Source organism: Limanda limanda, chromosome 7 (assembly GCF_963576545.1).
Source record: "Limanda limanda chromosome 7, fLimLim1.1, whole genome shotgun sequence".
NCBI lineage: Eukaryota > Metazoa > Chordata > Actinopteri > Pleuronectiformes > Pleuronectidae > Limanda > Limanda limanda.
In genome coordinates, this window is record NC_083642.1 from 2529811 (window position 1) to 2552134 (window position 22324).

Consider the following 22324-nt stretch of genomic DNA (forward strand, 5'->3'; position numbering starts at 1 on the left):
ACGGACAGAGCTGATCTGTGCGTAAAGTTAGGGATTCCCTCAGCTGAACTTGTGCGTCGAGTTATCACAGTGCCAAGAGGAGGAGGAGGAGGAAGAGGAGGAAGAAGAGGAAGAAGAGGAAGAGGAGGAAGAGGAGGAAGAGGAGGAAGAGGAGAAAGAAGATATCTAATCCATGACAGGAAGATACAAGAGTGAATGGTTTCAGTCAACGTTTATCCACTCCATCATCTTTACGCACTGAGCTGTGCGTAAAGTTGGGGATTCCCTCAGCTGAACCTGTGCGTCGAGTTCTCAGAGTGCCAAGGAAGAAGAAGAGGAGGAAGAAGAGGAAGAGGAGGAAAAGGAGGAAGAAGAGGAAGAGGAGGAAGAAGAGGAAGAGGAGGAAGAGGAGGAAGAGGAGATAGAAGATATCCAGTTCATGAGAGGAAGATAAAAGAGTGAATGGTTTCAGTCCACGTTTCTCCACTCCACCTTCTTTACGCACAGAGCTGATCTGTGCGTAAAGTTGGGGATTACCTCAGCTGAACCTGTGCGTCGAGTTCTCACAGTGCCAAGAGGAGAAGGAGGAGGAAGAGGAAGAAGAGGAAGAGGAGGAAGAGGAGGAAGAAGAAGAAGAAGAGGAAGAAGAAGAGTAGGAAGAGGAGGAAGAGGAGGAAGAGGAGGAAGAGGAGGAAGAGGAGATAGAAGATATCCAGTTCATGAGAGGAACATAAAAGAGTGAATGGTTTCAGTCCACGTTTCTCCACTCCACCGTCTTTACGCACAGAGCTGGTTAGGGTTTGTGGTTCCGGGCTCGTCCGGCCCCCTGCTGTGTCAGTGCGAGCTGTCAGACACCCGGGGGCAGCACCACTCTCTGTCAGGAGCCTGCTCTGCTCCACCTGGGGCTGAGGATCCTTCATCACCTCCAGATCTGCCTTCTCCTCTTCATCCACGCACCCGCGGCGCAGGAGGAGGCGCGATCCGGTGAACTCCAACACACACACACACACACACACACTGACACACACACAGACACACAACCACAAACAAGAAGTGTGATCACAGTCCCGCCTTCCTCCGGAGAGCAACCGAAACAGGAAACTTGCGCTCCACTCCACCGATGCATCACTCGACTGTCGCGCAGGTTCTTCCTCCTGATCCACGTCTGCTCCTCCGAAGCTTCAGAACCCAGAGGAGCCGCCAGCAGAACCCTCATCACCTCACAGATGAGCTCCTTTTACGACGAGAAGGACCTGGAGGAAGAGCTCAGTCGGGTCCACTACCCGGAGGACGACCTGGAGTTCGAGTACCTGTTTGAATATGAGCCGCCGAGCAGCGACTTCGCGGGAGGAGACGCAGGTTGGTCCGAGGGTTTGAGTTCAGAGGCGAACATGAGATCTGCTGGTTGTTGGTTCATTGTGTTGGAATCGATTTGTTTTGTTTGTGTTGATGCATGAGAAACACAAACAGGAAGTGAGTGTGAGCGGCTTCATGATGTGGGTTCTGACATCTGATCCCCACCTGAGGATCAGACTTGTCAAATTCCTTGTTTGTGTAAACTTACCTGGACAATAAAACCTGATTCTGACAAGTCCACATGAAGAAGCTTTTTACATCTGAAGGGAAAAGTTTTTCATAATAATATATATAAAAATATAAAAAAGGTATAGATGTCATTTAGATACGTGTATTCCAGTGTCTTTATGAAATATTGTGAACAATCTGTGGCTGTGATAACGTTTATGCTTTTTAAAATGTCGGTGCTAAGTTTGTATCTTTGCCCCCCCCCCATGCAGATGACCCCAACCTTGCGTCCCACAAAGTCCTCAGCCCGGACTCGGAGCAGGCCTTCCCCCTGGAGGAGGTCTCCCCGTACGGCCTCAAGTCCTGCAGCCCCCCCTACTCGGGGCACCACACCGAGGGTCTCTCGGGATACGACAACCAGGAGGCCAGGAACTACCTGGACAGCACGCGGCCCGCCGGCCTGGCGCTGAGCCCGCGGATCGAGATCACGCCGTCCCGCGAGCACTACAGCCACGGCCGGGACTCGCTGCAGAACCAGCACCTGAACCTCAGCCCCCGGCCCACCCTCACCGTGCCGGGCCACGAGAACCTGGCCTACCGCGAGCCGCAGTGCCTGAGTCCGGCCAGCAGCAACTCCTCCGCCAGCTGGCACTCGGAGAACTACTCGCCCTGGACGTCCCCCTGCGTGTCCCCCGGCAGCGGACAGAACCCCGGTGACCTTTGCCCCCGGCTGCAGAACATCCACACTGGCTCGCCACGCACCTCGCCGGGCACCTCCCCCCGCAGCAGCCTAGCCGAGGACGGCCTGGGCACGCGCTCGCCCTCCTCCCGCCCCGGCTCCCGCTCCACCTCCCCCCAGGGCAAGCGCACCTACGACATGTACAGGAACCCGGGCCTGGTCCCGGGTCATCGCTCCCGTAGCCCCTCCCCCCTCAGCCGCCACGAGGATCACAACATCAGCGCCCACTACACACACAGCAGCCTGGCCGACGCCATGAACGGCTTCGGCGCCGGTCAGCCCGGCCTGATGCCCACGAAGATCGTCAAGACGTCCAACCAGGTGTACGCCCTCTACCCAGAGAACCACCTCGAAGGGAACTTCCTGGTTTCCTGCGACCAGGACGTGAAGAAACCCGCGGCCGAGCCGTTCTACGTCATCCCGCCCATCTGGTCCAAGCCGCTGGTTTCCAGCATCTGCAGGTAAAACCATCAGTTCAGGCCTCATCCCTTCAGCCAGGATGGAGAGGAAATGGGTTTGGTAGTTTTTGTGGATTAAGAAACAGAGATAACATGTTCTCCTCTGGCAGAGCTAATAACCAGTTAGACCAGAGGAGAATAAACCAGAAGAAAAGCAAAGTTAAACTACATGTAACTGTTTCAATGCCGTGAATTGCTTCCTGTGAGTTTCACCTCTGGTTTTGGCCAAATAATTTTCCATCTGAATCATATGTTGTGTCTTCTGGCCTGAAAAAGATCCCTGAATCAATTTTTTCAAAACGAACATTATGCAAACTTGCTTTAGAGTTTTCAATTAACTTAACAGCAAACTGCAAGTCTCTGGACTGAGGAGAAAACCCAGTTAAACACGGGGAGAACATTCAAACTCCACAAGGAAAGAATCAGGACTCTCCAAGGATCAAGAAATTATATTTTATGTGTAATTAACAACATTATATCTTGTTCGTTAATAATCAGTGACTTGTAGAGTTGCTCGTTTGGCAATTTTTATTTCCTAAAATGTCAAACTTTAAAATATACTTCTACATGCAGTTCATACTCAACGTTATATATGACAAGAAATCAGTAAACCCATCAGGAAGCCAGAGCTCACAAGATAAACTCAGATGTTCTGCTCATAATCTTGATCAGTTTTCAGAATCAGAATCAGAATCAGAAGGTATTTATTGCCAAGTAGGTTTACACCGACCTGGAATATGCTCTGGTTATTGGTGCATACAATGAACATAGAAACATAAAAACACAATAAATACACCATACATAAGAAAAACAATAAAAAAAATATATATATTTACTCACTATTTACTTCTTATTAACTCACTTTTTCTAATATTTATACAAAGTAACATTTATTTAGACATAAAGATATCTATATAAAAAGATATAAAAGATATAAAAAGTGAAGTAAAAAGTGAAATGCAAAATACAAAACAGTGAACAGTGTCAAATTGCAATATGCAATGTAATGCAGTATAATATAATATCATATAACATGTGTGTAACATGCTCTGGTTATCGTTGCATACAATGAACATAGAAACATAAAAACATAATAAATACACCACACATAAGAAAAATAATATATATTTACTCACTATTCACTTCTTATTTACTCACTTTTTCTAATATTTATACAAAGTAACATCTATTTAGACATAAACATATCTATAGAAAAATATAGAAATATATAAAATATATAAAAAGTGAAGTAAAAAGTGAAATGCAAAATACAAAACAGTGAACAGTGTCAAATTGCAATATGCGATGTAAAGCAGTATAAGATAATCTAACACGTGTTTTGTGGTTCTCCTCTCTCTCCCTTCCCGTGCCGCAGCCTCCCCGTGGCGTCCCTCCCTCCTCTGGAATGGCCGATGCCGCGGCGCACCGATCAGTACGAGCTGCACATCGACGTGCAGCCCAAGCCGCACCACCGGGCGCACTACGAGACGGAGGGCAGCCGGGGGGCCGTGAAGGCTCCGACAGGGGGACACCCGGTGGTGCAGGTACGACCCCGAACACGTGTCGGTGCAGACCAGGTGGCGTCCGGTGTTCCCCCCCCCCCTCAGACCCGGTGTAACAGGCCATAGCATACCCCCAGACCGGACTATACCCGGGGTTAAAGGGGCAATTCATACCCCTCAGGCCAGATTCTACCCTTATGATATCAGAAGTGTTGAATCATATACACAAGAATTACTTAATTTTTCAACATTTTATTGGGGGTTCAGCTTCGTCAGGTGAATTAAGGGAGAAAGCGAACTCACTTAAATCTTTAAACTCTAAAACATAGACTTTTATTACTTCAACCAGAAAACTGATAACAACATCAAAACATCCACAAAGATCAAAGCACTTCTGAGTAGTGTTACACACTCAAATAAAAGCACAAAACATAATGCAATTGTAACATAATGTAACAAAAGTCATAACTTTATCTTAAACTTCAACTTCTAAGACTAAACAAGTCCTCGCTACAATATCAATGTTCAGAGTTAAACACTGATAACAACATCAAAATGACCAGGATTGTTTTCAAGATGAAGTGCATGTTATCCCCCCCGTGGTGAATACTCTGACCCGGGCCAAAGTGTACCCGGGTTTAATGTGGGCGGGGCTTCGTTTGTCCTGTTACACCGGGACGCCTCACATGTGAGAGGTGAGGATATATCATCATGCACTCTGCGGTTTTGGTTCCCTCTTGAGTTACTTTCCCTTCTTCAAACAAGCAAATCATAAGGGACCCGACCTCAGACATGTGACGCTCTGTAGCCCCCCGCCCCCCCGTAGCCTGGTCACAGCCCCCCCGAGCGGAGCTGGGGTCAGCGGGCAACACACAGGCCCTCAGATTCCCTTTTTTAAAATCCTGCCCTCCAGCTTAAAATAGTCCTGAGCGGTGTGTGTGTCTGTGTGTGTGTGTGTGTGTGTGTGTGTGTGTGTGTGTCCTGACCACACAAACACGCCTGTGTCCGTGTTGTCGCTCACTTCCTCTTACACGCCGGTGTGTTGACTGTGGCGCTCGCACCAGGAAGCTGGTTCACAGCCTCTGGAGACGTATTGTAAAACAGTGTTAACGCCTGCTGCTCAGATTCATGTCGATTGTTGAGGGAAAAACAAAATGAGATTCAAACACAACAATGTTGAAATTAGCCGAGATAAAGTTATGTTGAACTACGTCGTCCAAAGACTCGGGGCTCAATTTCCCCTTTTTGTCTGTGTCGCCATGGCAACATGTCAAAGTTTGAAAACAAATTTGAGGAAAATAAATAATGGGGCGAAGAATCCAGGTCCAGGGACGAAAAGTGGATTGAAAAATGTAAGAGACCTTTATTTAAATAATAATAACGCACTTTATCTATATAGCACTTTGATAAAACCAGAGTTTACAAAGTGATTTGACAGAAACACACATTAATAACAAAATAAACAATAAATAAACATGAAATCAAGTCTTTAAGTCTCCTCCTCCTCCGGTCGCTCCGAAGCCAAAAATCCTTTTTCCATGTTTCAAACCACCTCGAGTTCCTGGACCTGGATTCTTCTTCACACTATTATATCTGAACATCATTTTTCCTCTGGTGTTTCCTCATCTCTTCCATGAGCTCCGGTGGTTTGAGGGACACCAGCAGCCGCCTCGCTCGCCCCCTTGCTCGCCCTCTCGCTCCCTCACTCCCTCGTTCCTTTTCCACTTTCTGCCCGGTCCCCAGAAGGCCTCGCCCTGAGGTCAGTTCTGCCCCCGGCCAATCAGATGCTCCGGCTCCGGCTGGCCACGGCTGCACTCCTTCACCTCCTCTCCTCCCTTCCTCCTCTCCTCCTCCTCTCCTCCTCCTCCTCCCCTTGCTCTCTATGTTTTCCCTCCCTCCCTCTCTCTCTTTCTACGCGACCTCGCTCTCTCTCCACTTTACTTTTCCTACACTGGTCTCTGTCATGACTCACTGCTCCTGCCGCTGCCATGGCGACCGGCCGGCCCGCGGGGCGTTCGAGCCGCCCCCCCCCCCCCCCTCCCTCTCTTTCCCTGTGTGTGTCGGTCAGCTGCCTGGAAAAGGACGGAGCACGCTCATGCTTCACGTTGCCATGGTTACTGTGAACATCCAGCAGCCTCGGTGAAGTGTGACTCTCGGATCATCTGCTGTTTCTACGCTGATCAGGATTGAAAGGAAGTTTCTTCCCCTGTGACCTTTTTAAACACGGAGAATCAAACAACACATTTTAAATATAAGAAACCATATTTATAGGTGTTTTACTCGGTAGTTAAACTGGAGTCATGTGTTGGCTCCGCCTCCCTGAACCCACTTTCCTCTGTGATGCAGGTCGTGCACTTCACTGTTTGCATTCAGATGCAAGTCGATGCTTTGTGGTTTTTGCAGGTTTCCTCAGGAGGAACTCTCAGGTTAAAGGTTTCACCTCCTTGTGTCTCTGTCTCCGGTTTCACAGTTTCACCCATCGGCTCTTTTCTGGTTTCTGCACCAGGACGTTAACAGTTGTGCGATGCCACATGTGTCGCCCTGGCTGTCCATGTCAGTTTTTCAGTAAGCTCAGAAAGAACTCGTTCTGCAGGATGTGAGCTGGCTCCTGCTCGGGGGGGCAGAGGGAAGACTCGTGCTTTTTACACGTGGGTCTGACACTGATTAGCCACCTCTGGGGGGGAAACCACATCTGGAAATGCAAAGCTGGAACAAGAGGCAGTGGAGTAACACAACCAGTTTAAAGTTACACAAACATTTCCGTCACACAAAACTGTTTCTGTGTTACCGAACAGCAGGAGATTGAAAGTGAAGCCAAGATTATTAGAGCCCGAGCACTGACATCAAAGGTCAGGTGAGGCCCTATTGAAATTGTAAGGATTATTATTATTATTATTATTATTCAGGCAAATGAATTGGCTTTTTGAGGGCTTTAACATGCTCAATTTCTTACAAAAATTTGCAGAAAGTTAGAAAGTGGTGAAAATTTACGTATTCTGAAGGAATTTTCAATGGGCGTCGCAAAATGGCTCAACGGTGCCCCCCCGAGACCCCTGGAACGTGTTCACATTGACCTGTCTTCACAAAAATCAATACACATGTGTATCATGACCAGACAAACCAAAGAAGTCTGTAGGTGAAATTTGAAAAACACAACAGGAAGCCTGATATTTTGCATTTAGTGGCCATTTTGGCCATATTCCACATTTTTACTTTGATGTACTTGTACCAGGGTTTTCATCGGATCAACTTCATTATTATTATTATTATTCAGGCAAATGAATTGGCTTTTTGAAGGCTTTAACATGCTCAAATTTGTACCAAAATTTGCAGAAAGTTAGAAAGTGGTGAAAATTTACGTATTCTGAAGGAATTTTTAATGGGCGTCGCAAAATGGCTCAACGGTGCCCCCCCGAGACCCCTGGAACGTGTTCACATTGACAGATCTTCACAAAAATCGATATACAGGTGTATCATGACCAGACAAACAAAAAAGTCTTAGGTGCAATTGGAAAAACACAACAGGAAGCCAGAGCTCACAAGATAAACTCAGATATTCTGCTCATAATCTAGATAAGTTTTGCTATTTTGCATTTAGTGGCCATTTTGGCCATATTCCACATTTTTACTTTGATGATCTTGTACCAGGGCTTCTTTCATCGGATCAACTTCAAATTGAGACGAGTGTCATCACAACAAGACGGAGATAATTGAGTTCTATGTCTTGTGTTCCTCAGCTTCACGGCTACAGAGGGAAGGAGCCGCTCGCTCTGCAGATCTTCATCGGCACGGCGGACGACCGCATCCTGAAGCCTCACGCCTTCTACCAAGTCCACCGCATCACCGGCAAGACCGTGACCACCACCAGCTTCGAGAAGGTCATCAACGGCACCAAAGTCCTGGAGATCCCCCTGGAGCCCAAGAACAACATGAAAGCAATGTGAGCTTATCGTAAATTATTTGAAGATTTTTATAAATTGTCCGTGGCCGTCGGTGCTTATATCTTGAATCTCTCCTCGTGGTAGAATCGACTGCGCCGGGATCCTGAAGCTCCGGAACGCCGACATCGAGCTGAGGAAGGGCGAGACGGACGTGGGCCGGAAGAACACCCGCGTGCGTCTGGTGTTCCGTGTGCACATCGCTCAGCCCGGAGGACAGCACGTGTCCCTGCAGGTGGCCTCACATCCCATCGAGTGCTGTAAGGAACCACACCGAGAAAACACACACAACACCACACACAACCAACACAGAGGCGTCTTTATGAAAAGTGTTGAAGGTTTCATCAAGTTAACAAAACTTTATACAGAATCAACATCGTTTAAAAAGGAACCCGCATTCAAATGAGTGTGGAGCTTGGGGCTGATAGTCCAGAGTCCGGTGGCACAGAGATGTCTTTATGCCTCCAGGGCGTCCGTCCAGAGGGGGGGGGGGCGGGCGCCATGTGTGTACCTGTGTGTACACGGGTGCAGTAGTAAAGTGTATCAGTGTGTTTGTGTGTGTACACAGAGTTATTAAAACACCAGGTGTAATCAGAACTCAAACAACAAGGTCTCTTTATCTGACTCGGCCCGACGCCCGGCTCCAGGTTCATCGGATCAGCGACACGAGCAATAAGCTGCCGTCATTGTAAAAGACACAAAGAAGAATATAATCATATTTTTTTTATTATTGACCATCTGGTTTGTGATCACAGAGAAAAGACACAACTGTGCTCACGGCCTCGGTGTCGTAAAAACTGAACGGTGAAAAACCAATCAGGCGTGAAGCTGCTCCCGGTGACACCTGCGATCTGCGATGGAGTGTATGAGGAGACGCTGGTGTCCTCCTCCTCCTCTTCCTCTTCCTCTTCCTCTTCCTCCTCCTCCTCCTCCTCCTCCTCCTCCTCCTCCTCCTCCTCCTCCTCCTCCTCCTCCTCCTCCTCCTCCTGGTCTCATCCGCAGACGTGTTCAAAGGTCACAGCGTTTGTTTGCTGACGCCTCAGCTTCGCCTCAGTGACTGAGGAACAGGAGCCGCTCTGTTCGGATTCATTCCTCTTTCAATCTGCTTCTCATTCTGCAGAAATACATTCGGCCCTGAACCACAGAGAGTTTACACTAACAAGTATTTATTATACTCGTAAATACTTCGAATGGAATTTATTTAAACCAATGTGGACGTGTAGGAGCTGATATTAGGGAGTAAAAGTATCTGATCCTGATAATATATAATAACAAATTGGTGTGAAAGAAATGTTACTGAAGCTTGGTATTTAAGAGTTTATTCATTAACTTTGTGTGAATAATATAATTTAAAAAACACGAGTACAACCAAATATATTTGAATTTCCCTCCATCAGGGATAAAAAGTTTACCTTGACTTTGAAAATATAAAGAACTGAAGGTTGCAACACATTGTTTTGGATCTTATGGGTCTTTATGTAAAGTAAAGTCCTGTGAGTTTGTGCAGATTTAACATTTAAATCTTTACAGTCGATATTATTATTATTATCAGGCTGTTTTGTCTGATTGCATCACAGTGTGAAGAGTTTCTCTCGTGTTGTGAGTTTGTGTTTCTGCTCATTAAAACTGATTGTGAAGAGTTGGAATGACTCAGCTTCACCTTTATTGTAAATCCGTGTCCGTGGTGAGAAACCGGTTCAGAGAGTTGACTGGAGACTTTTTAAATGCAGCAGTTAAAGATTATTTTAATTATGGACTACTTAAAACTCAGAGTTATTCAGGTTACAGTGAAAACATATCGAGATCTGTTGCAGTTTTTTCATATTTTATGCAGGAAAATGAATTCCTCTGTAACTAAATCAGTTTCCTCTGTTGCTTTGTTCCCGACTCGATGATGATCTCCTGGTTTCCACCCGGCAGCTCAGCGCTCGGCACACGAGCTTCCCATGGTGGAGAAGCAGGACATGGACAGCTGCTCCGTGCTCGGCGGCCAGCAGATGATCCTGACCGGGCAGAACTTCAGCTCCGATTCCAAGGTCATCTTCACGGAGAAGACTCAGGGTGAGTGGCGCCGAACCCGTGACGCCATCTGTGAAACTCCAAGATAACGTCAGCGTCAGTGACTCACGAGCTGCAGAGTTTCCTATTTCACCTCCATCACCGTATAGATGGAGCCGGAGGGGGTATTTGCATGATCCGAGCGATAACAGCCGACTTCCTGCTGAAGCTCCTCTTCCTCCCTGACCTGCGTGAGGAGGCTCAGGGAGGAAGAGGAGGAAGAGGAGGCTCAGGTGCATCCTTTGTGTTGTGATTGATGGTTCGACTTGTCACGGGCGAGGTTGTTTCATGTGCAGGTGACTCACTCAGAAGAATTTACCTTTAGGTCTCGTGTTTCAAACCTATTGTTAAAAATAGAAATGAATCAACCACGGCTGGTGTGATGTCATTCTGACCTTTAACCAGTTGAATGTTGAACTTCTCCAAAGAGAGAGAGAGAGAGATTCTATCAGCTGCTGTAAATATCTATGTCTATATCCTCTACACTTCTCGACCTCGGGCTCACATGTTCTTTTAGCGATGGATTTCTTTAATACATCGTGACTCACTGACTCCACAGCCGTCTGAGATCTTGGCTTCTCTAAGAGGCCGGCACTCCACAGGCCTCCTCCTCCACTGCAGCTCGGACCTTCACGCCCCGGCTGCTTCTGCTCGGGGTTCCCTCGCGCCGTGTTACGACACACCACAGTGACGGATAGTAGGAGAGAGACGGAAAAAAGAAATCTGAGGAAGAGGGATTGCCATTGTTTTGGAGAGTTTCTCTATGACAGCGAGTTGTGCAGCTGTGAAATCCCTCAGAAGGAGACGCAGCTGCCTCTGGCTCGGGTGCTTGGACCAGGAGTTTGGGTTTTGCACGGAGGAGAGGAAAGCTTCCCCGGCCAAGTCTTCCCCCTTTTCCACGTCTACACACAATTATCTCTGGAGGGAGAACGAGAGTCGGGGTATCCCTCGGAGTCGGGCGGCAACAAAACACAAACACAAACGTCGCACGCACACAAACGCCAAGAAAGCAGAAGTCATTCCCCCGTGTTTTGCCGGAGAGGTGGAGAGAGAGTTGATAATAAAAATAAAGTTTAGAAGTTGGCGAGATGTGTGGAATCCCCCTTTCCTCCCTCTGACTCATCGGAGCCATGTGTTTGTAATTTGCAGTTTGACAGAGAGAGGGTTTCCCACAAACAGTCGTGTGCTCGGACTCGTGGAGTTTACTCCTCACGTTTGGTTTTCAGTCTTTTCACCCGAGTGACGCCTCTGTGTGAACGAGACGTCTCCGGTCCTCGTCACGTCGGCGCCATCGAGGTGTGCGTTGCTTTGTCGGCGCCGTGAGTGGAGACAGACGTGATTAATGGACGTGTTCAGGTGTGCTCGATGGTGAAAGAGGAAGAGATTTGAAAAAACTGATAAAAGTGTCACAAAGAACCTTTTCTCCGTTTGAACTCTAAAGCAAATGTCACGGGGGAAGATGTTACGTGTTCTGTATTTGAAAAAAAACAAAAACGTGCTTTTGAGAAGACAAATGAAGACGTTTCTCCGTTGATTTGGATTCAGCTTTTTCCAGTTTTTGTCTCGTACATCTTGAAACACTCAGAGATCATCACTCACTCAGATCAGGTTCTCACTTTCTCTCTCTGCTTCCTTCTAGACGGGCAGCAAATTTGGGAAATGGAAGCAACGGTGGACAAAGATAAAAGCCAGCCGGTACGTACTCGACACCACACTGTTCCCTAAACACTCACATGATGCCTGTAACACACACACACACACACACACACACACACACACACACACACACACACATACAGATCTCTGTTGACCAAAACCTCCACTAGTGAATAGCCGACCCACTGTGGCACTGTGCAATAACCCTGGATCTTTATAATAACCACTGTACAGTTCTCCCGAAATTATATTATATTATATATAATATATATTATAATTATATTTAATTATGTTTATTTTATTTCACCCTCACTGTATAACCGTAATACACATACCGTTTAATATTTATCCCTGCACTTCTTTTCTTAGACCGTCACACTGTTTGTATTCTTTGTTGTTTTTGTGACTGTTTGTTTTGTGTTGTTTTGTGTTGTTTTGTGATGTGTATTCTGTGTAACACACTGTGAGACACTTCACCGAGTCAAATTCCCTGTTTGGTCAAACTTACTTGGCCAATAAACCTGATTCTGACACACACGTCAGCTGACAGGAAGTCAGGGTTTCCCCCAGTCCTGTATAGGCCTGGCGGGCCCCCAGGCCTTACTCCCCCCCCCGCCAGGCTAAGCGTCGCATGTTTTTTTTATTTAAAAAAAAAAAAAAAAATCCGTCACTCGCGCACATCAACAACACTTCACTTCCTCATTGAGCCCCGATCCCCAAGCAACCATCCTATTGGTCCAAACAGTCACATGTCCCACCCAGACGCCTTCACTGACCCTCGGACATCAGAACGCTCCTTCAACACAGTGTTTTACTGAACATAAGGAAATGTAAACAAAGGCTCAAATATTAAAGTGCAAAACTGTAGGTTTAAACTAGCAACTCCAACCTGATAAAAATAAATAAAAAAGAGGGCTTATAAGTTCAGTCAGCAGTGCAACTCAAAAAGATATCAAAGTATCTATTTAACCCCTTATCAAAATAAAAAAGTTAGATCTGCATATTAAACAAAGTGCAACATGTTTAGAGTAGAAGACTCAACACCCCCCCCCCCCCCCCCCGCGGCTGCCTTCTAGCAGCCCTACCACCAGGCTTAGCAAGTTTTCTGGGGGAAACCCTGGGAAGTGAAGTGTCTCACGTCCTGTCCCTGTCCTGCAGAGCATGCTGTTCCTGGAGCTGCCGTCCTACCGGGACACGTCCACCTGCCACGCGGTCAAAGTCAACTTCTACGTCATCAACGGCAAGAGGAAGCGCAGCCAGCCGCAGCACTTCACCTTCACGCCTCTGGCCTGTGAGGACACGCCCCTAAACACACGTGTGTCAGTATGAGAACACATGAGAGGTGCAGTGAGATGTTTACCAGGGTTTCCTCTTCTTCTTCCTCCAGCTCCGTCCATCAAGTCCGAGCCTCTGGACGAGTACGAGGTCGACCACATGGGCTTCGCCGTGCCTCAGATCCTGGGCCTGTCCCCTCACCCGTACTACCACAGCGCCCGCGGCGTCCTGCACCCGGACAACGGGCTGGCGTCCGGCCTGGCGTCCTGCCAGCGCCTCAGCTCCAGCCTCCCGGGCCAGGACGCTCGCTTCCTGCAGCAGAGCCCGGCCATCGTCTACTCCCGGGGGGGGGGCAAGAGTCTCAGCGGCAGCAGCCAGACTCTCTACCAGCAGCAGCCCGGCGGGTTGATGCCCGACCCGCACCGCTCCGTCCTGGTGCACACCGGCTCCCCGGCTCAGGCTGCAGGTCCCGTCGGCGCGGGCCACGCCTCCATCATCCAGTTCTCCCCCACCAACCACCACCTGCTGCGGGGGGGCGACCCTCAGCCGGACCCCCAGCAGATCATCTACTGCGACGGCTACTCCCCCCGGTCGGCCGGCGGCCACTCGCCCACCCCCCCCCAGGCCCAGGCCGACGCCTCCCACCCGCAGCACTACCCCACCGTCATCCAGCAGCAGCAGCAGCAGCCCTACATGCAGAAGGCGGCGCCGCAGAAGAGTCGCCCCCCCCCTGGCGCCGGGGAGGAGATGGCGTCCCCGGGCGACGGGCAGAGACGGGTGACGGTGAAGGAGGAGAACCTGGACCAGGCCTACCTAGATGATGGTGAGTGTAAGTTGTTGCTTTTATTCTCCGTGTGAGTGGGATCGCTCGGGTTGTGTGTCGCATAGATATATATATAAAGACTAGATGTCTCGGCCAACGGAGACGAACGTCCGCACATGGCGGCCATCTTGCTACAGGCAGCTCGCCAACCCATAACATTGTGTTGGTAAATAACCATAACTAGCTCAATTTTCAACCGATTTTTAAACGGCTTGGTTTGTTATAAACGTCAGAGATGTAGATATGAGACTGCACACTGATGAATAATTATGTTATTTTCTAAAAAATTTTATTATTTATGCAATGTCATATCTACATCTCTGACGTTTATAACAAACCAGACCGTTTAAAAATCGGTTGAAAATTGAGCAAGTTATGGTTATTTAAAAAGTACAACACAATGTTATGGGTGAGCGAGCTGCCTCTAGCAAGATGGCCGCCATGTGCGGACGTCCGGGCTCCGTCGAACGAGACATCTAGTCTTTATATATATCTATGGTGTGTCGTGTCTCCATCAGCTGGGAAGCAAAGTGATGGATGTGTGTGTAGTTCCCTTCTTCTCACAGAGATGTGGTTTCTCCTGAAGAACGATTCAAGGATATTTACATCATCTGTAGCAGCTCCTTCAGGCTCTGTAGCATCACCACAACCCAAACTGTTCAAACAACCCCAACCAGGAGGTGCAGCTCTCTGACCACGGGTCAAATCCCAAATCCTCGGTCTACGGTCTCCTCAGGTGGAACCAGGACTTCACTTCTACACAGCTGCTCCAAATTACACATAGACACACATATCTGTTCATGGAGATCCATGAATTATTACAAAGGAAACAGTAAAATAGTCTTAAAATCTTGGGGACTGAAGTGTATCCTGGTCGGCCGAGATGTCGATGCTTGTTGTAGAGGTCGATGATGAAGAGAAGGAACGCGGACCCAGTACTTACAAGTATAATAATGTTTATTACACAGAAGTTTCACAGGTCAGGACGAGCTCTAGAACTCGGAGAAATCACCCAAGGACCAAATAGTGAGATCGGACCAGCCGTGGTCTCACACACATTATATAGAGAGGTTAGTTCCACCCACCTGAGGCCTCCTAATAAGGACGTGTTTTGAACATGAAGATGAAAATACAATGGTCAAGGATCTTCCCTTCACCTCCATCCATTTGCTGGTCAGAGGTCATTCCCTAGGTCAAAGGTCCTTCCAAAGAAGGAAAGACCTACTTGGATAAACATCTGAAGGACTCTCTGAGAATCTCTGAGAGTCACGAAAACAAGCATCATGAACATCAGCCTGTCGTTCTATATAAACACATGCTAAAATCATTAACTCTAGTGAACACACGACAGTACAAACACACAAACCAACAGAATCGACAGAGAGGTGTAACTGAAGCTTAATCATCTTGATCTCCTGAGGAACAATTCAAGGATATTTACATCATCTTGCAGCAGCTCCTGAACGCTCTGCAGCATCCGAACACTGATCCCGACCTGGAGGTGCAGCTCTGTTCCTCTCCAGGTGGAAACAACAGGGATTCTGACTCACGTGTTTATACTCCTGCTTGTCAACCTCGTTAGCCTCTGACTGAATTCATGTCGGGCCACATCCAGCTGCCCCCCCCCGAGGTGGAGGCGCCTCCTTGTTCTGCAGTTAAAGGTCCTGAACGTTATAATAAACACGGTGATGCAATGTGTTTCTCCTGTGGAGCCGGTGTCAGGCGGGTGAGGTTCAGCGGCGGTTTGTCGTCGGGCCGGCGGCGGCGTCCGCACATCAGGAAGTGATCTCTCTCGCCCCCTGGCATTAGAGACAAGAGAGGGAGGGAGGTGTAAGTGTCACTCTCCCGGCCGCCCGGACCATGTTGACACTGTTATGAAATGAAAAACAACCTCCATGGCAACCATTGTCCAACAGTGGAACGGGGCGGCTGCCTGGGAGAGCTGGGGAAAGCCTCTTTGTTTGTTGCTGTTGGCCGGGGCTTCTCCTTGGCCTCACGCCCCCCCCCTCGGTTCTGTGGGGGGGACGGGGGGGGTGGGCCCACCAGAGGATTAGCCTTCTTTCCGACCGCGGGATCCTGCCAATCTGGCAAAAGCAAATTCCTATTTGCAGCTGCTGCTCCTCCAGAAATCCAGCCTGATCCCGGTGAGATAGCAGGAGGGTGGAGGGCACTCTGCAGGAAAGGGAAAGGGAATGTGTGTGTGTCTGTGTGTGTGTGTGTGTGTGTGTGTGTGTGTGTGTGTGTGTGTGTGTGTGTGTTTCAATGGAAAATATTAATCTGAGAAAAAAAGGCCTGGCGGTGGAATTTGTGTTTGTTGGATGGAACTTGCAGGGTTTCCCTCGGCAGTAAACATCGGCAGTTTGAGTTATGGAGGGCGGGGGGGCGGTGTCTCGGGTTTGATCCTCCTGTTGTCGAGAGGTGATGAAGGTCGGGCCGATGAAGTGCCTCCTCATCTCTGCTCAGATTCATTTCATTCACGTTAGCGGAGCCCAAAGGGAAAAAGGATTTGTGTGTCGGCCCAAAAGCAAACGTCTCTTTCTCAGACGACACATTAATCTACAGATGAGATGAAGCTGAATCTGTGTTTATGGAAACTGATCTAGTGTGTTTGCACGAGAGCCAAAAGCAATATGGACTTTCTGGGGCCAATGCAGATATTCAGTAGTAAAAACATATTTATATAAATGGCAATAAATCCCAAGATGTCGTAATTAAACCTTTAAGACGGAGAAATGTAGCAGCCTTTTATTTATTTTAAATTTTTTAAATTTTGTTTTGAAGGACATTGGTTGAGTAGTTCTTGTTTAATTCTTCAGACAAACAAACAGATAAAAACTGAATCTCCTACTGCTGATTGCTGTTGCTACTGAGTTAGCAGCTAATTCCTTTTTTTTTATATTCTTTATTTTTTTTGACAGTTGTTTACAAAAACTTACATCAGCCCAAAGGGCAATTTTCTTTCTTCTGCTGTCAACCTTTTTCAAAATTGGGTAGCTTTTTATTTTAAAGTAATAAATAAATATTCTTAAAAACTCCTTACAGTCTCTCAGCATCATTTTGATGAAGAAGACAAAAAGGGGAATTTCCTGAAATTCAAAAACCACCTTTTAAAGATAAAAAATTCCCTGTGTGTTTGAGTGCAAAGGTGTTGAACTCTGATCCCGACCACAGATCAGTCATCTGGGTTTCGGACCGTCACACATCATCACGGGTGTGTTTTCAGTCTGCAGTCATTTCTGGATCCGGGGGCGATGCCACATCCTGGTGTCGGCTCAGACTTGTGGTCAGTAACCGTCACATCAGCCTGAGTCGAGTCGACCTCAGTGACGAGAGCGAAATGAAAGTTTTCTTGTATCGGGATCGAGAATCTCCTCCCACGACTGTAATCTTCCAGTTCCCATGAATCCTGCTGCTGCTGCTGCTGGAACCTGCTTCTGTTTCCTCTGATCTGCTGAACCCGAGATCCACGCAGGGACCTGAGAGCAGAGAGATCAAGAATCTGAGGCGTCGCTTCACTTAGAGACCCAAAAAGAGAAAAGGAGCCACTGGCACTTTCTACAAAGGCTGCGAGTGACAGATTTAGTGGGTGTGGAATAAAGCCCGGAGGCAGTGGAGCAGGGGAAAGTGTTCCAGCAGGTCGGGATCAGCCGGGCAGGAGAGATAGAGCACATAGCAACAGCGTTAGTCTCAGCTCACTTCCAGGCCATTTGAACGGCCTGAGCAAATACACGAGTACGACTGATCCAGATGGTCGGCTGCTCGGAGACACTCAAGGAGACACTCCTCCTTGTTTCAGTTACAACGCACAAGCTGTTTCAGCAGGTTGGAGATTTGGGATCTAAAAGGATCTAAAGTCAGACGATACCAACACAAGGGGTCAAATCCCAAATCCTCGGTCTACGGTCTCCTCAGGTGCAACCAGGACTTCAATTCTATAGAGCTGCACCGATTTACACATAGACAAACATATCAGTTCATCGAGATCCATGAATTATTACATAGAAAAACAGTAAAATTGTCTTAGAATCTTACTAACAAACACACAAACCAACAGAATCCACAGAGAGGTGTAATTGAAGCGTAATCATCTTGATCGCCCCCTGGTGACCGGCTGCTATATCATCACTTTGAGGAGACGGGGCAATGATCAAGCTCAAAAAGTCAAACTACACAATTAATAACTTATAACAAAGATGTTTTTTGTCATTTGAGGTCGTTTTCATCAGACAGATGCGAGTTCAAGTGCTTAATTTATTCGTTTCCGACTGAAAAAGTCAAAAAAACACAAAACTTCCCAACGTATCTTTATCATATTTAACATTTAGACATGTTTCCTATTCCAAATGATCTCCTTTTAATAACTCAGCTTATAAATAATCATTATCTATTGAATTCACTGAACCTCCTGACGTATATATGTGTTTTATTATATAATCAAATACCCAGTTGTTGAAAGCTGGAACCGTTTATTAACCGTGGCAAAAAGTTTGGAACATATGTTGGCACAGAGAGGATTTGGATTCATTCTAGATGTATTCACAGCCAGTGGAGAGAGAGAGAGAGAGAGAGAGAGAGAGAGAACTAATATATGAAGAGAGAGAGAGAGAACTAATATATGAAGAGAGAGAGAGAGAACTAATATATGAAGAGAGAGAGAGAGAACTCATATATGAACAACCTGAACACATGGTCGTGTGTGACGATTGTTTTAAGACACAAAATGAGCCACACTGGGGACAGTGGTTGTGTTGGTGGTTAACTGTCGATTCGGTCACACACACACACACACACACACACACACACACACACACACACACACACACACACACACACACACACACACACACACACACGTACTGTACGAACATGCAAATACTTGCAGACACACACACACACACACACCTCCCGGCCCTCGCAGCAGGCGACTGAGCCACTGTACAAGGTCTCTCTCTCTCTCTCTCTCTCTCTCTCTCTCTCTCTCTCTCTCTCTCTCTCTCTCTCTCTCTCTCTCTCTCTCTCTCTCTCCCTCCCCCCCCTCGGCTTGTCAAACAGAGCAGCTCATTGGTGCAGAATCCCCGGAGCCAGACGTTCACCTACTGAGGAGAGTAGTGTTCCCTCGGCCAGCCTCAAGCAGCCGCTCGGTGCCAACCCTTCATCAGCCGGAGCAAAGCCTCACTGTCTGTGCACCCCCCAACCCCCCCACCCCCCCCCCTGCTGCTCCACTGAGATGGTTTTATACTCAGGGAATGGGAAAGCAAGAAAAAAAAATCCAGTAGCACCACTGGGGAGATGAAAGTTTCTTTCAGGAATGAGGTGTCGGAGGGAATTCCACTACACACTGACCTGAACAGGGAGGCCGGTGTGGTGACGGCAGCTGAGGAGCGCTGCCGGGCTCGGCTGCCGCGGCCTCAGCTGCCGCTCGGGGCCGTAGACTGTTCTCAGTGTCGCTCGTCCACACATCTGTGAACCATCAGCCTCCAGAAGCACAGACACACACCAGTCGCTCTGTCGGCTGCTCTGTGATTTCTTCATTAGATTTCAAAACACTTTGTGTGTTGGAGCAACTGCTGTAATTAGAAATCATATTTACCCTCCCGGTCCGAATTGTCTTGTACTTTATAAACTTGAATATCAACTTCCCTCTTAGCTGAATTAGTGGTGAGTTGTGTGTGATCTGATCTGAGACGGATTCATTTCACGTGTTTTAATAGTCGCGCCCTTTTCCCTTCGCCCACATATAAATCAAAACTCTGCACAGATCAAACGTGAACCAGCTCAGCCTCCAAATCATTTTAATATCTCCACACTCTCTCCCCTTTCGCCCATTAATCACATTCTAACATACACATTTTTTAATCTTACAATGATTCCACTGTTGCCCGTCACCATGGTGACCAAATCCCAGACCCGACGCAAAAAGCTTTTTTGGCCGACTTTGAAATACTTATATTACTCATCGGGGCCTAATGAGTTCCCTGAGGCCCAGTGGAAGTGGTGGCACCGGCCTGTAGCGTCTCCAGTGTACACAGACACACACAGACACACACAGACACACACAGACACACACAGAGGCCTCCAGGCCCGAGCTCCCAGATAAACACCCGAGCCAAACACAGGCGGCGTGGCATATCTGGAGGGATGACATATTACACATAGCTGGCGTTCCTTCCTGCGTAACGTGGAACTACCAGTCCACACTGCGAGTGTTGACTGTGTGAGCAGCTGCAGCGGCACGTACACACACAAACACACACACACACAAACACACACAAACACACACACAAACACACACAAAGTAAACACTGGAAACCTGGAGTGAACACGTTATCAGGTGGAGAAAGTGAATTCCTCCTCCTCAGATCCCCACATCTGTTACTTCTTCTGAAATGCACGACAAAGGTTTTTTTTTATTTCCCCCCCTCCCCCCTCCCCCTCCCCCCCTTCGCTCGTCGTGATTCTATTTTTAGAAACGTGACACATGTGAAAGTTTCCATTTCAACGCTCTTCCTCTTCTGTCGCTGTGTGTGTGCACTGCTCTCGATCCGAGCGACAGGAAGTTATCACTTGTCACGCACTTGCAGAGCTCTACCTCTAGTGGTCAGGCAGCGATAGTGCACGTGTCTGCAGAATGCATGGAATCGTGATTATCATATTTTAGAATTGTGAGTTTTGATATTAATCTTTCTGTTGTTGTCTTTTTGCTTTGCAGTGAACGAGATCATAAGGAAGGATCTGACGGGCGTTCAGGCCAGAGGACAGACATAGAGACACAGAGACACACAGAGTCCAGAGTCCAGAGTCCAGCAGCAGGAGAGGACGACAACACACACACACACACACCCGACACACACACAGACACACACCAATTAGACCCTTTCTCTCTCGTGTCTTCACCCACAGACGTAGAAACCTCAGCTCTGGGTGTTTCCTGAAGAATGCAGCAGGTTTCCAAACCGCTCAGTGACAAACCCACGGCTGAACGTGCCTTATTCTCTCCGGCTCCTCTCCAGGTTCCACTTTGTGTCACCAAGGAAGACAACAAATACAAAAAATACACAAAACCCCCCCCCCCGACCAGCAGCAGCCACACTTTGCCTCTCACTCGTGAACGAAGCTCTTGCAGCAGTTTCTCTGTATCTCACTCCAGATACGACATATCAAATATCTTTCTCGTGACCAAAAAAAAATCTGTAGTTCTTCTTGCACAAAGTGTGTATTTGTTTTTCTGTCCTTGTGTGTAACTTTGCAGTTTTTACATGAAGAGCGTCTGAAGCTGATCATCTCAACCTTTTAAATGCAGTTTCTCTGAAAGTGAACCTCACGCTGCCTTAACCAGACAAATCTATCGGGACACCCCCCCCAATATGCACTGTTTTCAATGAGAGGGGCTCGATGCTATTTCTTTGTTTTATATAATATTGAGTCATGTGAATAATGTACCATTTTATATTCCTAAAATATATATTGCATTATATTCAGGTGACATTTTCTAAACGATTTCTACGCTCCAGTTGTTTTGTGTTTAACATCATTTCACATCTGACGTTTGACTCCGGAAAGCTGAAGATTCAAAGGTGGTTTTCTTTCTTTTTCTTTTTAATAATTAACTTGTATTTGTCTATTTTATTCGTGCTTTCTGATTTGTCATAACATCTTAATATCCAAAGCTTATACTGTGTGTGTGCTGTTGTATAAATTGTGTGTTGTGTTGGATTTGCCGTCCACCTGTAACGCCGGCGTCGTGGAAGTCGAGATTTTATTTCGTGTCGGCACAGTCTGGATTACTGATGTGCTTTTTATGAAGAGCAGCAGTTTGAAAAACATATTTTTGTAATATTTTGTTCTATTTCACTGAGTGAATTGAACCTTAAAAAGTGCCATTTATATGATTATAAAAGAAAACAAAAGTAAAAAAATAAAAAATATAAGACTGAATCTCAATGTTTAATATTTAGTATGGACCTATTTGATAAGAAGATTATATTTTGTAATATTAGCAAAGCTGATATTGATCTATTGATGGTATTTCTCATTGAGCCAGTACAGCACAAGTGCATTGGACGTTTCTTGAATGTAATCTATATATTAAATTGTTTCTTTTGTCCCCTTTTCTGTAAATATGACACAAAGTGCGATTGTTAAAGTTTAAGTGGAATGTTATGCATCTTTTATCTGTTTATAATTCAGTTATCATATCTCATATGTTTTATTTCAATGTACAACTTTGTTTTTTGTCTGAAGGGAATTTATGATCTACGTGACCCTCAACTCGTTAAAGTTTCCCCTTAATAGGTTCTATTTTTGTTTGTGCATTTGTTATTATAATTATTATTATAATTTTACAGTCCTTAAAGAAGTCTTTGTTAATGAAG

General features: G+C 46.9%; 1 protein-coding gene across 1 annotated transcript; it reads left to right on the top strand.

The window, feature by feature from the left end:
• The first annotated feature begins 1119 nt into the window (after positions 1–1119).
• On the top strand, positions 1120–20782 carry nfatc2a (nuclear factor of activated T cells 2a). The gene is made up of 10 exons (XM_061074948.1): positions 1120–1338; positions 1776–2703; positions 4076–4244; positions 7940–8142; positions 8228–8400; positions 10061–10201; positions 11838–11893; positions 13013–13145; positions 13242–13952; positions 20662–20782. The coding sequence occupies exons 1-10, from the start codon at positions 1206–1208 to the stop codon at positions 20715–20717; spliced, it is 2703 nt and encodes a 900-aa protein (XP_060930931.1). The 5' UTR covers positions 1120–1205; the 3' UTR covers positions 20718–20782.
• The last annotated feature ends 1542 nt before the right edge of the window (positions 20783–22324 follow it).